The following is a 16,656-nucleotide window of genomic DNA, read 5'->3' on the forward strand; positions in this document are numbered from 1 at the left end:
ATAGATAGATAGATAGATAGATAGATAGATAGATATGTGTATTTGACCAAGTCAGAGTGTTGGTGCCGTGTCGTACGTTATCAGCACAGTTCAATTACCCACTGACTCAGCTATAGAAATGACAGGGACTTCCTGTTTAATATGTTAAATATTTACACATCTGCATTCTTTCTGTGGTGTTAAATAGTCACCAGCTCAGTGTGGTTACAGTGTGAGGGTGGAGATCAGCAGCCAATGAGCGCGGCCATCACACTCTCTGCTCCTGTTACTGTTGACGCTTTTAATGGGGAAATGAAAGCGTTAAAAACAAAGATAATCAACTGAAAAAAGACATGAAACTCATCAATACAATGTTAAATGAAAATCAGGGCCAATAGTTGTTCAAAACTCTTTAAACTATGTGTACCTCGACCTGTGGTACTCACACACTCACACACATATAAATATAAGACATTTTTATTACCAATACTAGAGTCACCAGGAGTGGAAGAAGTACTCAAAACTTTGACTAATGTAAAAGTAGCAACACCACAGTGTATAAATACTCTGTAACAAGAAAATGTTCATACTTTTAAACATTTACTTGCATCAAAATATACTTGAAAATACTCATTATTCAGAATAATGTTCATAATATTATTGCATTAATGTTGCAGCTGGTAAAGGTGGGGCTCATTGTTATTCATCTGTACATACACATATTTATGTGTGTGTCTGTGTGTGTGTGTATATATATATATATATATATATATATGTATATTTATGTATGTATATATATGTATGTAAATATATATATATTAATTTGTGTTTGTGTGTGTATATATATATATATATATGTGTAGGTATGTGTGTATATATTTATGTAGTACCTTTAATATGACTCTGCAAAGTAACTGTCAAATGGAGTAATGTAGTAGGGTAGAGGTATACAGTAACATGACATAGACAAGTACAAAAACCTCTAAATTGTACTTGAGTACATGTACTTTGTTCACACAGTGTTAGCAGCGTCCAGTCGTAGTAGTAAATAAAACAAAGCGTTCTATATACCATAAATCAAAGACATGTTACGAGGTCAGAGGACATTGGGAGAGTCTCCCACTATCGGTGTGCTGCTTCGTCATCACAGCAGTGGCTTCTGGGAGTTTTTTAAATTTCTTTAAATGGGGTCACCTATGAGGCAGTAGCAGACTGGTGTTGGAGCTCCTGGCTCTTTGTAATGGTGCTCATTTTGTTGTGGAGGTAACAGCTGGTTCCTGCTGAAGCAGATGTAATGGAGGCGGAGTTATGTAACGACAGCCAAAAGGAAGGTGCAATGCATTGTGGACCTTCGTCTGCATCCGACCATGCAGTGAACATACAGTGGTGTTGGAGCCTTGCTCAAGGGCACTTCGTATCTTTATATTTCCTGATCTCAACCCACATTTACCAGAATGTTCTCTCCAGTTTCCCTTAGTGGTGTAACGGACCGTTACGGTTTAACGTTAACCATCACAGTGTCAATAAAGTTTTACTGACGATCGTTATCCTCCAATATTCAGTAAAATATGAGATCAGGACTTCATTTATGCTTCTCTAGTCTCTGATCTCTGATAATGTTACATTGTAAACAACCAATCTGTGTTTAAACCAACAGGAGAGCTAGTAACGTTAGCAGCACCACTAACGGCTACAGGAGGAGAGCTAGTAACGTTAGCAGCACCGCTAACAGGAGGAGAGCTAGTAACGTTAGCAGCACCGCTAACAGGAGGAGAGCTAGTAACGTTAGCAGCACCGCTAACAGGAGGAGAGCTAGTAACGTTGGCAGCACCGCTAACAGGAGGAGAGCTAGTAACGTTGGCAGCACCGCTAACGGCTAACAGGAGGAGAGCTAGTAACGTTGGCAGCACCGCTAACGGCTAACAGGAGGAGAGCTAGTAACGTTGGCAGCACCGCTAACGGATAACGAACGGAGGTTCAGTTCAGTTACGTTATGATGCGTTCAGGCTCTGTTCAGATCAAAACGTTATCAGGGATCTAAGAGTTATATTTGCTCCTTTTTTTTTTCTTTTGTGCTGATTCCGATCTGTGACTCCGATCTGCGATGTGATTCCGATCCGTTAGTTTTCTAGTCCGTTGCTCCACTACTGTCCCTCTGATTTTACCTCCAGTCCACACAGGACGAGTTCCAGCCGTGTCTTCCAGTCGTCCAGTCAGTTTTTTAAAGATGAATTCCGCTGCCTTCTTAAGTTACAAACGTTTTGTCGAGCGCGTCTTTTCAAATTATCACTTCTAACGAGGTGTGTGTGTGTGTGTGTGTGTGTGTGTGTGTGTGTGTGTGTGCGTGTGTGCGTGTGCGTGTGTGCGTGCGTGTCAGTCAGAATTAAAATGGAGCTCTCAAGTTGATTTCTATTTTTGCGTTCTCTGTAGTTTGGACGTTGAGCTTTGGTTTGTAGAGAACAGCTGTCGGTTCAGTTGAAAGTTAGTTTAGCGGTCATTATAGTAAAGACTGTTTTTAGGGAAGTAAGTATTATTATATAAAGTTTATCAGTGTGTATTTGTAGGGAGTACTAGCGTTCCCGTTGTACTTCATAGTTTTAAGTTTATCTTGTATTTGTACAGAGTTGTTCATCTCCGTTATCAGAGATGGTAGAGATTTGAAGTGAAAAATGCCCATATGCCCAATCATTGTCTGAAAACTGCAAATATATATAATTCACTGTGATTTAACACTAGAAAGCAGCTGGTTCTTCAGGTTCTTTGCTGTCTTTCAAATAAGGACAGAAATGTTCAGTTGATAAAGGCAACAAGCTTCTGTTATATAGATCAATATAGACATCGATCAGAATGAACTGATAGTATTTTCAATTACAAATATAATTTACTAAAGAAAGTGAGTTTTAAAAAACGTGTTCAAGTCTGTAAAATATGTTTTTTTTTGTCAGTGTGAGAGCCTTTAGCAGAGGTGGGACATATTCTGTAGAGACACAAAATCCAATATATATATATCTATCTATCTATCTCAGGGAGAGGCTGAACTTAAAGCTGCAGTTTTCTGTATTTATTTTATAAATCTATATTTACGTAGTAGAACGTAGTACTGCTGGTTGTGTTCAAACCTTTGTCTAGCAGCAGTATTCAAAGGTGTCAATAGTTTATATGTGGATCGTGTTGAGTTGGACTCTCTGCACTTTATTGATTTCATCTCTTCATTAAATGTATTACATTTTAAATGAGAGCCAGCATCTGTTGCCGTGGTTACGCTTGTCTTTTTAATGCAACCTTTTTGAGATCGGACCTCAGCTGTGTGTCCAAACGTTACACTTGCATGAACAGACTAATTTCGTGGTCAAAAAAGCGTCTGTAAAACGGTGAATAAACACATTCCACTTACCATAAACCTTCCACAATAAAAGTCCCTTGTTATTTTTGCTGCTTATGCTTCCTCTTTGCAGTATTAAAAGAGGTTTTAATAAAGAATAGCTGCTAACAAAGCCCTGCTAACTCATTGATGCATATTTTTTCCCAATAACCTTTCACAATAAAAGTCCCCTGGTCGTTTTGCTGCTTATTTTTCCGCCTTTTTATTGAAGAATAGCGGCTAACAAAGCTTTGCTAATTTGTTAATGCACACATATCAGTATGAACCTTTCAACATAAAAGTCCCCTGTTAGTTTTCCCACTTACTCTTCCTCTTTGCAGTATTGGTAGAGTTGTTTTATTAAACAAAGCTCAGGCGTATTTGGTGATGCACACACTATCCTATGATTTCTTCACAATAAAAGTCATCAGCAACATTATTCTGTTATTTAAAAGCTTATTTTAAAGCAGCAAAATGTGGAAATGTTGTGTTTTCATCATCAGTAACTGAACAGGACTCAAGAGAGGAAGATGTTGGAGATCTTCGTTTGATAAATGGTCATGTGATCTGTCTGATCGGCTCCGATCCCGGAGCGTACAGACTTGACCGTTAAGGCGTCCGCACCCTGATCACATGACAAAACTTGCTCCAAGAGTGTCCATACGCTTGTGCCACTGGTCCGTCGTCATGGCGATCCCCTGCAGCTCACATAAGCCTTATTTATCCCTGTCACTCAGTGTCACAGCAGCAGGTCGTCTGCTCCCGTGAGCTAACCACGACGTGTGAAGCTGATGCTAACGGAGGTTTTCTTGGGTGTAGCTGCTCACAACAAGGTCTATGTGTTATTGAGGGTCGCTGCCGGGACGTCGTCTTAAAAAAAGAGACGTGTTATTTCCCCGCTGCAATGAACTGACATTATAAAAAAAATAGCCCAATCTTTTTATGCACCTGTGTTTTCTGTAACCACAGCTGAAGGTTCACATACACCTTCTCTCAGCTAACCTCACCCACCAAACCAGCTGCATCACAATCCGACTCTTGCAGTAAATGTCAGCGAGCGTCTTAATATGGCGCCCAGAAGTGTCTCATGGAGAGTCAGCTGCTAATGATTCAGCAGCGTTGCTCACAAACAGGCCTCCTCTGAAAGAGGAAGTGTTTACTTCCTAGCTTCTTGTTCCTGTAGCTGAACGCTCCCAGTAAAGGCTGCATGCACGTTATTAACTGGGACTACTGGTCTGCTTCAGTGGGGGGTTTTTGGGTGGAGATTAATACCAGTTTGCACCGGACATGTTATAGTTTTTGAGGTTGTTTTTAAATGTTTTTATTGGCTCAAGAAAATATAGAACAGACAACACCAGCATGTCGTCCCCTTTCACAGGGAAGAATAGGGAAAGATTTAGCCTTTGTTAGTTTATTTGAGCAGAGAGTCACACCCTTTTTATTATTCCCTGACTTCTTTATTTGCCCAGCTCTAACAAGAAATGAATAATACAAATAAAAAGCAACATTTAAAATATTTAATGAGCTATTTGAGACAAAAAAAAACCTACAGTTTTAATGCCAACACGGCTATTAATATGTCAAATCATGCATTATTCTGCATGTTGCTACAACAAAATATAAAATAAAAAATGTTAGGAAGTTTGAAATATTATAAAAAATACAGCACAGCAGTGATAAAATACATAAACTGTAAAATATGCAAGATAAATTAAATATATAAATATGTATATTGCAATGTTTGGAGACAAAAACAGGTAGTAGAAGTATCCAATTTTTCCTCTGTTCATGATAGGGACATTAATAAGCTATTAACATGACTAATATAATTAATATTCTGCTAATATTCCCTTTTCAGACTCCGATTATCGTAAAACTTCCTCATGACGTTTCTCCAACGGCTACGCCCTTTAAATAACTTTAAGTTCTCTTTTTTTTCCCGTCTGCAGTCACGCTCGTCTCGTCGTGTTCCCTCGTTTAGGACGAGAACAGACGGAGATGACGTCAACAGACAAGAGGCCCTGTGCCACTAACTGCAGTAAAAATACCAACAGAGACTCATATTTTAAATACAGTCTAGAAATGTCAAAAGAATGCTCGTAAAAATATACATTTTATCAACAAATCACATGTCTTAATCCGAAAATGCTCCCAGGCCTAATTCTGAATATCCAGACGGAATATTCTGTTTACATTAAATATATAATATTCTGATATTTTAGGAATGACAATAAAATATTAGTGTCCATGTAAACATAGTGTATAACTTAACATCTGTAACCTGTAAAAACACCATATGATTTTTATTTTTATACAACAAATCAGAACATCAACGGACACAGTAAACGCATATATCCTTGACAAATAAAATGCAATTAAATACAATACAGTACAATTAATAGTTAAATACAATACAATAAAAAAATTGTAAAAGAAAATAATAGTAAAAGAAAATATAGTAAAATAAAATAAAAATGATAGCAAAATAGAATAAAAAAAGAATAATTGTAAAATAAAATATAGTCAAATGAAATATATTGTAAAAATAAGATAAATAAAAAGAACCTAAATAAAACATTCAACATATTGGGGAGAAATATACTATTACTGAGGATGCTTACCGAGCTAATCAAACCCAATCTACTCCAAAACATCCGACGGTACCTCTCCACGTTAGCCGCCGCCGCCGCCGCCGCCGCAGCTATCAGAACGTAAACACTGGAGAAGTTATGACCTTGTCTCAAGGAGCCAGGTTTTTTTCCCCTCCTTTGCACATGCTCATTACACGCCGTGGTGAGGTGTTTGTAGGTGAAGCAGAGCCACCTCCCTCTCCGGGGGGGTCCTCAGGGTGCCGGGGGAGTGTTAATGGGCCCCATGGAGGGGGGGAGGGGGGGCGTTAATTGATTCGTTCTCCCCGAGTCTCATTCTCGTTAACACCGAGCTCCCTGGGTGGCGTGTCTTCCTCCCATGTGTCCCTTGTCCCTCCCGCCAGGAGGCTGTCGGGAGAGTCCTAAACCGAGGCCGGGATCACACGGAGGAGATTATGTTTTTGTTTCGTCTGACTGAGCTGATGGTGTATTATATGTATATTAATACACCCCTCCTTGTGTTCACAGTATTCGCAGTGTGATGCAGAAGTACCTGGAGGAGAGAGACGAACTGACGTTTGACAAGATCTTCAACCAGAAAATTGGTAAGTCAACGTTTCCTTTTATTGCATTAAAGGAGACGTGTGAAGACGTTATAATGGAGTCAGCAGTTTTCATTCAGGAGGAAGAAAAAAGATAGTTTATCCCCAAACAATAAAATAAATTGTTATTGTAATTATTTTATTTGAATGTGATCACATTCACAAAACTATTCTACATTTGTGCTCTGAGCTATATCATCTATAAACATATATATATATCAACTCAAACCTATCCACTGAAATATCTTAACATCAACCCGATGGATTCATCACTAATGTTTGTGGAGGCGTTCATGTTCCCCAGAGGATGAATCCTGCTGACTTTGTTGATCCTCAAACTTTTTCTGCTGTTGAAATTCGTGGTTTTGTGTGAAATGTCTCAACAACTATTGGATGGATTGCCATGAAATTTGGTTCATACATTCATGATCCTCAGAGTATGAATCTTGCTGATTTAAATGATCCTCTAGCTTTTCCTTATAGTGCCACAATGAGGTTGAAATTTCTGATCTTTAGTGAAATATGTCAACAGCTGTCGGATGGATTGCCATACAATTTGGTTCATAAATTCATGATCCCCAGATGATTAATCCTGGTGACTTTGATGATCCTCTAGCTTTCCCTTATAGCGCCACTGTGATGTTGAAATTTGTGGTTTTGAGTGAAATGTCTCAACTACTTGGTTCATACATTCATTTTCCCCTGAGGATTTTTATAGATATTTTATTTACGCTGTTGGTCATCAGTTTTATATTTATTCAAAAATGTATATACTCGAAATAATCCATCTTGGGAAAATATACAGTCAAAATATATCTTAAAAAGTTATTTATTTTTAAGATATGTGGCAATAATTTTTAATAGTAATAGTAATTACAACTCAATCCAGTCAAAAAATATGCAGTTGATGATTTGAATATACATACTTCCACAACTTAAAACATGTATAAGTAAAGAAGTATTGAAGAGATGTAGGCTTTTCACATTATTTTCTTCAATAAAATCCATGATATGAACTGTGAGGTCTTGGTGAGTTGCTATGGATTGACCATAATGACATAAATTAGTTGATATTGTCTGGTTAATACGTTCTCTCTCATTTGTGATTTATGATGTAAAAGAAGCTCCACCTTTTTAATATTCAGATCAAGAAGTTGTTTCTTCTGAAGTGTCGGATACATTTAATCATCTGTTCCTCACATCTGCAATATGTGAACAATAATCAGACTCAAAGTATTTCTGCATCAACTTAATTAAATTCTAGTTTTTGTGGAATGCAAATGAGTTTGATCATCTGGATTCAGATCTGATAAAATCCTATCTCACCACAGACATTAGTGGTTTCATTATTACATTTGTAACGTGCACCTTCAGCACCAGACATCCCATCGACCACATTGATCGCTGGCAGTCGGAGGTGAGGTGTTGACTCTGTTGTTATCGGTTCTTCTGGTACTGCTGCTCATCCTGACATCTACACCCTCAAAGCTGCTCCACATCTTCACACCACGCTGCTTCAAACACAAAACCGTTTAATCCTCTGAACCTCAAAACATCCACTGGCGGGATTGAAAAGCAGGTTTTCTTTAAACAATCACCCAAACTACACCGTTTATCACAGCCAGCTGTAGAAGCTGTAAAAGCTGTCATTATCATCAGGTTTCCATCCTTTATTTGGTCCTTCAACACATCATGTGTGACGAACGCTCGAAAAAGTTACTAAATAGAAGCTTAGAATTATGACATTTCATCAAAAACATTTTGTTCTACACGTCTCAATTAAAATCTTGCCCCAAATAAACTGTTTATTCTGGACAAATTCTGTTAAAAACATTAAATTCTGAGCTCCTCAGTGAAACTATGAAGCCATGATTGATTCATCTGAGACCAACAGTCAGGTGACAACAAATCTGTGAAACTTTCACTGAACTTCAGGCTGCTGAACACAGAGCAGAGAGGAGAGGCTGGAAAAATGTGAAAAGTTTAATATATATAGGCACTTAGAGCCTCCATTCTTTTCCCCAACATTTGTAACACTTGTGGACACTTGGAAAATGTCGGAAATATAGATTCCATTGGTTGCCAATTTTAGAAAAGTAAATTATCAAATAAATTCAACTTGAAATAGTTTTTTCTATGATTTATGTCATTATAACTGTGTTCTTCTGAACTAAAGACATGTTTGACTTCTTTCTACTTCTAGTCACGATTGTTCTGTTTCCATAGAGGAGCAGGACTTTTATTTTGAAGTGAAAATCAAGAACACAGAGAGAAGGACAGGAACAAATAAAACCACCCAAGAACTGCTCTGGGGTTCAGAGGTTAATGTCATGGAGAGAACACGTTGAGTAAATCCTCATCTCAGGCCGTCTGATAAATCTGATGTTGTAGTGTTCAGATACCTGCACACACACACACACACACACACACACACACACACACACACACACACACACACACACACACACACACACACACACACACACACACACTATGCGTTGTTTTCTGATGCATAGCGTCTTGGTTCCTGCCCTCCGGTTGGGCAGCGGTGCCTCTTCTCTGGTCTCATCCGAGCGTCTTCCTCTCGGAGCAGCCGGGCTGAGTTCCAGCAGTCGTGGTGGCGTAGCGGAGCACCAGGGGACCGCGGGGCCCTGCAGGCTTCTGCTGGGTTTACTTACTGTTCTAGGTCTCAGCCCCCCTGTGACAAGAGACTGTGTTAATTCTCCCGGCCTCCACTTCTGTCTTCAGCTCTCTCTCTTAGACCTGTTTCTCTCTTTATGTTCAGTAGCATCACCTCATACTTCCTCTCTTCTACTGTGGTTGTGTTCTTAGTAGACCGCGGTTTAAACCATATAGTGTACATAAGATTGGTGTAGTCATCGTCACCTCACTTATTGGTTTGTGGACGGGTGTTCTGCATTATCACCATATTGTTCTTTTGGAGTCAGAATTGAGACGAGAGGGGCGGAGCTATGTACAACCGAACTCTCTCTGAATGTGTATGCGACCAAGAAATGTTACAATGAATTTTCATGAAGTGACGTAGAGACTCCGTATACGTCTCTGGTGTCGACCTGTCAATCAGTGTGTAGCCCCGCCCTAAAGCATCCCCTGCTTTATGGTCTGTTTGACTCTAAATGGAGCATCATTTACTAAATGAACATCATGCTGTATTGAAGAAGACTTGAAACTAGAGATTGAGACCATAAACTCATGTTTACAATGTTTACTGAGGGAATAAATCAAGAGAGAAGTAGAGTCATTTTCTCATAGACTTCTATACAACCAGAGGAGTCGCCCCCTGGTGGACAGGAGAGAGAATGCAGCTTTAACACAGGAAGCTTTGGATTCCCTTTTCAGACCTGGAGGTTGGGTTAAGGTTAGGGTTTCTGATGCTGATGTACCTGAACGTTACTGTGCACATGTTTGGTTAAATCCTTCGCTCTACACATTGGTGACAATTTCATGAATATTCTAAATTCAGGTTCGAACCAAACATCCACAGCCGTCTTTCTTTCAACATAATGAACCATGTGAGCTTTTTGTCTGATCATTTTCACCTCACTTATCAGGGAAGTCTATGCAAAATGTCCTGAATCTGGTCGATCATAAGTTTTCAAATATAAGAATTAAAATCCCCAAAACATCCAATGTACAAAATATACAAACATTAAATGTGAAAACCCTCATATTCGTGACCCTGGATCAGTGACTGTGAAACGGTTCATGTTCGTAGCGACCTCCTCGCTGCCCTCCCGTCCTCTCGTTCCCCGTCCTGTCGGATCGATCCGTCTCACCGTCCTCCTTTGAGCCGGCCCCTGCTTGTTACTGGTCATTAGTCCGGCTCTCAGCTCTCATTAACCGGCTTTCCAGGAATCACTTGATACCCGGCCAGTCAGTTTGCCTCTGGGACATTTACATTCCATGTAATCAACAGGCAGCCGTCCTCCGATTGGTAATACGTTTAAATGCACAAAATAGTTTTTTTGCGCTTATTTTGAAAAATCTTTTTGTTCCAGGGAGGTCAAGAAACCTGACATTTTGTAGTTAAAACAAGTTCCATTGAAATTCCACGATTCTTATGAAACTGTGGCGGTCCACGTCTAGATAACTACGTTTTTACAACATGCAACTGTTAGAAAAACAAGCCAGTGTCAATAAAAGGAATTGATAAACTCGAATGCTCGTGCAACAAGATTACTAACAAAATCAGTGCAATGAAGCGACGCCAATATGCAAAATATGCCTCAGAAATTCCCTCGTACTAGTACAGAGACCAGACAAAACTATGAGTATAAATGTGTGTGTATAAACCACATGGAACAAAACTAACGTGCTGTATTTACGTATAAATGTTAGCATAGCATAGCACCAATCAAACCAAACTCCATTCAGAAAACAAGCATTTTAAAAGTGTGTTTTGGTAGATTTTTACTAATCTGCATCATTATGTTGTTATTTCTGCATCCTTTTTATCCGTTTATTGCAAATAAATCACAGGAAAAATGTGTATTTTGCATTCATACAGCTGTAGTAAACCAGCCATGTGTGTTTTGGTAGATACAGGTCTGCACCATTAACAGGTAAACCGACAGATCAGAGAGACCAAACTGTGAGCTTAGGGAAATAGTGTTTGAGACTCTGAGCATTCTGTGTGCTCAACACATTTGAATGTCAAATATTGTGACTTTGCATGAAACACGGGACAGTTGTCCAACACGTTTAAATGTAACAGCGCCCATGTGGCCGTGTAGCGAAACAACCAGTTACCACACACACACACACACACACACACACACACACACACACACACACACACACCGATCGCTTTATGATAAAACGTCAAAGTTTTAAAGCACATATCAATTGTTTCAGCGGTTTGTTTTGCACGTTTTCCACAGTAAGACGTGTCCTCCTGTCACCACCCAACACAAAGCCTCATTCACGCTTCAATAATCCGTTACCCCGACGCCCTTCAACTCTTTTCTAAATGCTGCAGCGTTTTTCTTTTTGATTCAAACAAAACTGTAACACCTCAAGGACAGCTGCCTCATTCAAACAACTCTGGATGCACTTGTCGATGTGAGTTTTGAATAGAAAATCATATAATGTTACCTTCTAGCCTCCTAGTTTCATCCTCAGAATGATTACTGATTGTGCAACATCCCAAAAATGATTCTGGCACAAATCTGTTACTGGATCTGCTTTAAACCCGTCCAGGTAGATGGTTCACCTGTGATGGACCTGGTTCTTTCATGCATTAAATATGTCAGCCATCCTTTTCAATTCGACTCTCAGGAGGTTTTATTTTTAACAGTTGTAGAGTTTTGCTTTTGCATTTAGTGCTCTGAACAAGGCTTTTGTCCTTGAGCTCAACAAAGGCCTCGTTGAGCGCCATGACAACGGAGGTCAGGAAGAAGACGCTGCGCTGCTACTGGAATGTTTTCACCTTTTAAGGTTTAGATGCAGCGTCGAAAAAATTAGTTTTCTATTCTGTGGGCAACAATAACATGTTTTTAAATGGTGAAATATATTAGTTTGAGTTTGTGCATCAGAGGAATCAAACTTGAGCATCAGAAGGAGTGATGGACGACCCAAAGGGAGCGTCCTCTACGGTCATTGGTCGCCCATGAACTCTGTTTCGGCCTTTTATTTAGATGTTTTTAAGGAGGCGCCGTCCAGCAGACCCTCCTGTCTTCACGTCAGCCGGACGGCCTCGCTGTGGAGTCCACGGGCCAGACGGGCAGAATCAGGGTCAGCCAGGACGTCCATTATGTAACGCACATTCTGTACGCTCTAAATATAGCAGGCGTTCTAACCACCGCTTCACCTTGAGTACTTTTTTAAAAAACATGTATGTTTTTTATTTTCAACAATAACTACTGCGTTCAGAGCTTCATGTGAACGAGCACTTTATGTTTCCTGCTGTTGTTTTCCAATGGATGCTCTCAAACAATGCAATGAGAGAGACGTTTCCTTATTTTCAAAGCTGCATTAATCAGTATTTAATAGGAACAATGGGTTGAATAACTGCATGAAACGTGCTCGTTAGCGTCTTTCGGCTTCAACTACCTGGTGACACAGATGTGAGTGATGAATGCTAATGTTGCTCTGAAGAACAATAACAGTAAAAAGGTGATGAAATGTCCAATATTGTGATTAGAGTTTGTGCTGCTGCCCCAGAGTGTTCAGAAAATCAATGATTATTGCTTTAAAGATGAGATGGCTCTTTATTTATTTATTGTTTATTAAGGGGAGTTGTTGTGCAGCAGTTGAAGTATAAAGTACAAATATAGAACATTGATAAAAGTATAAAAATATAGATAAACAGATACAAAATCCAAAATATGCATAATATATATCTCAAGTTACTCTATTATATTATTAATTTTGGCTCGGTTTCTAGTTTCTTTTGCAATGGTTGCCATTTATCATTCTTTTTGCATCACAGAGAGAATAAACTATTGCCCTGCAAAACAAACAAAAATGTATGCAAAAGGCAACTACCACTCATTAATATCCCCCCATTCTGTCTGGTCTGCTGACGCACACTTATGCTAAGCTAAGCTAGCGTCTCTGAACCTCTGTCTGGACCGTCGGTAGAGAAAAGACTCTGTGTCACATGAGTGAAATGGAGACAAAAAACTAGTTATTAACGTAACTACGGCTCTATGAATGTGATCTTTAGATGTTTAGAAAGGTAGATGTTGTTGACAGTCAGAGGGAAAGATTGTAGTTTACATATATTTTGATGCAACGTTACATACATTCACAGTCTTATAGACACAGAAACACCAACTGACATTTTTCTTTAAAGATTGTCTCTAAATATGAGCATGAATACTTTGTGTTGATTGCCAGAGATGTAACCTCAATAACCCGCCATGAGAAGTGCAAAATCATACGTTGTATAAAGACTGGATTGTCCCATATATTGATTTAATATGAAATATTACTTTTTATGCTTCAGGAACATGGACATGTGTCCCTCTTTTGGTGCTCTTTTTTGGTGTTGAAATGATTACAAATTAAAAAATGTCGTCATTCCCTTTGAGTCATCGGTGATATAAAGCTTGATAGCGTGGAGATATCATTCATTATAAACTGACCCAAACCACATTAGTTATTAGACAAAGCATGTGACCTCCTTTGTTTTCATTCTTCAGCCATCTCCTCCTCTTCCTCGTCTCCCTCTTTCTCCCCCCATCTCTCTCGCTTTGGCATTCTCCCTCTCCATCTGTCAGACTTCTGGAATGGATGATGGAGAGTTGTGTGTTGCCTAGCAACTGCGAGTTTCCATGGGAACCCCGTCCAGAACTGCTGCATTTGCTTGTCGGCCGGGGAGAAATGAAATTGATTAAAGGAGGAATAAAATAGGTGATGAGAATTGGAGAGGGAGAGAGGGGGGGAGAAACAGAGAGGACGGCGTTTTTAAAAGGGAGAAAACGCTTTGGAAGGAGCCCGGGGACCCAGATCTGGTTTCCCAGAATGCAGCGTTTCTCCCGGAGGCCGGGGCGCGTATGTCAACAGACCGTCCACGCCTCCAGTCCTCCTCACGTCTGTCCTTTATTCACCCGTCGTGATTCACACCATCTCCTCTCTGATCCCAGCTAGATGGAATAATGTCCACCACGGACACACACAGGGACTGTAATACAGCTTTAATGTCCCACCAGGAGTATTTTATACAGTAAAAGCTTAAATGATAACCTTTAATCATAATAATATTTACAATGATAAAACTTTATCCTTTTATAGCCTCGTTCAGACTCAAAATGCAGCTCAGAATGCTTTTCAAAATAAAACAGCAGACATTTAAATAGTCATGACGTCATTCATTGGTTTGTGGACTGATGTGATGAAGCCTCGAGGTCGACAATTTGACCGTCGCCATCTTGGATTTTGCAGCCAGTGAACAGGAAGTGACCATATTAGGACTGAGGAGGAGTGACGTAGAGACGCCGTATACGTCTCTGGTGTCGACCTGTCAATCAGTGTGTAGCCCCGCCCTAAAGCATCCCCTGCTTTATGGTCTGTTTGACTCTAAATGGAGCATCATTTACTAAATGAACATCATGCTGTATTGAAGAAGACTTGAAACTAGAGATTGAGACCATAAACTCATGTTTACAATGTTTACTGAGGGAATAAATCAAGAGAGAAGTAGAGTCATTTTCTCATAGACTTCTATACAACCAGAGGAGTCGCCCCCTGGTGGACAGGAGAGAGAATGCAGCACCAGAAGTATTTTTAGTTATTAGAGTTGTTATGTCGTTGAGGTTTCTAATGAGGATTCCTTTCTTCCTCTCCCCCTCCGTCTCTGTATAGAACTCTGATAGCTTCCTCTGGTTTGGACTCTGAGCCTCTTTGTTCCCTCAGAGGTCGGTTCTGTAAAGACAGTGTGGTGTTTGTGTGTCAAAGTCCACTAAAGGTGAACGTACTCAGAGTCACTCACCCCTCACAGTGAATGTGCTGATAGCAGCAGCTCCATTGAAATGAATGAAACATTTAGCTGTTTTTGTCTGTATTTTTTACCCATCATGCATCTGGCCCCGTACCTCGTGTTGGCTTCCAGTGTTGCTGTCACATTTTTCTCTCTGTGGCCTTGATTTTGACTACAATATAAAAGGCATGCATCTCTATGGAAACAGAACAATCATGACTAGAAGTAGAGAGAACTCAAACATGGCTTTAGTGCAGAATAACAGTTATTATGACACAAACCATTTAAAAGATAAAAAAGCATATTGAATTTCTTTGATAATTTATTTTACAAGAATTGGAAAACACTGGAATCTATATATGCAACATTTTTTTTCCAAGTGTCAACAAATGTAACCCATGCAAAAATTGAGGCTTAACGTGCTATAAATATTGAACTATTCACATGTTTCCAGCCTCTCCTCTCCTCTCTGCTCTGTGTTCAGCAGCAGTTTAGTCCAAAGTTTCACAGAATTATTGTCTCTGACTGTTGGTCACAGATGAATCAATCATGGCAGAATTTAATACTTTGTGTGCAAGGACTGTCAGAAAGATGAAAATCTGACCATGATGACAGTTTCTTTTACAGCTTCTGGCTGTAATAAACGGTGTAGTTTTGGCAATTGTGTAAAGAAAACATGCTTTTCAATTCAGCGGGTTTTTGGGGTTCATGGTTAATTGTGCATTTGAAGTAGTTCATGTCGGTTTTCTTGTCTTCATCTTTTATAAAAATGAACATAACTGGCGTGTGAAAGGTTACTCCATATGTTTGTGACCTCATCAGTTTCTCCTCCTGTGTATTAAACGATCATAATGATCCGTACAGCTAGGATGTGATGAAGCCGCTCTCCATACGCTCCGGTCTTTTTTCGTCCTGAGTGTCTCGTTGGATATTTATCTCCGAACCATCACGTATAAATCATCTCTCTGCTTCTTGTCTTTTTATGACCTGAACGTCTCGAGGTGTCCATAATTCCAGTACATCGTGTTCGGGTGCTTTTTAGCTTATTCACCGCCGCTGCCTTGGCAAACAGAGCGAGCGGCTCCAGGACAAGACATCCGCTCCGTCATTTGTTTTCATTTCTGCACAAACAGTCCTGTGGTGATGAGTCGTGTTCCTCTGTCAACTGTCAGGCGCTCTCATGAATGCTAACGATTAGCATGTGTACGCTGACACTTATTTAACTTTTCTGATAACATCCTGTGTCTTTGAATCGTGCTCTTCAGTGTCCAGGATGTTATCTGGAGGTTACATATATTTAGATTTATTAGTTTGAGACTTCTGTTTCCTATCACTCTTTTTAGGTAATAATATAATTGTATTCCTGTTTGAGAACTCAAATGTTGCGTTCAGGCTGCACCGATCATTTTTTATTATTTAACATAGGAAGTTCTAGTTTCTTCTGCCTTTTTTTTAATGAGCAGATAAAAGAACATATGAAACATACAATGTTGGATCCTACATATTCAGAGAAATGTGAGCTTTGCTACCGCATGGCTTCAAATGTCAAGTATTCATAATTTGGGCCTCTCCTCTCCTCTCCTCTGTGCTCTGTGTTCAGCAGTCTGAAGTTCAGTCAAAGTTTCTCTGATTTGTTGTCTCATGACTGTTGGTCTCAGATTAATCAATCATGTCTTCATAGTT

At 39.6% G+C, this 16,656-nt stretch overlaps 1 protein-coding gene across 1 annotated transcript in view; it reads left to right on the top strand.

Annotated features, from left to right (window-relative positions):
- Window positions 1-16,656, top strand: part of grk3 (G protein-coupled receptor kinase 3) — a 56,148-nt gene that overhangs the window by 10,906 nt on the left and 28,586 nt on the right. Inside the window, 1 exon segment of the mRNA XM_054612074.1 lies at window positions 6,457-6,533. Coding sequence (XP_054468049.1) covers window positions 6,457-6,533 — 77 coding nt within the window.

Source organism: Anoplopoma fimbria, chromosome 14 (genome assembly GCF_027596085.1).
Source record: "Anoplopoma fimbria isolate UVic2021 breed Golden Eagle Sablefish chromosome 14, Afim_UVic_2022, whole genome shotgun sequence".
Classification (NCBI taxonomy): domain Eukaryota; kingdom Metazoa; phylum Chordata; class Actinopteri; order Perciformes; family Anoplopomatidae; genus Anoplopoma; species Anoplopoma fimbria.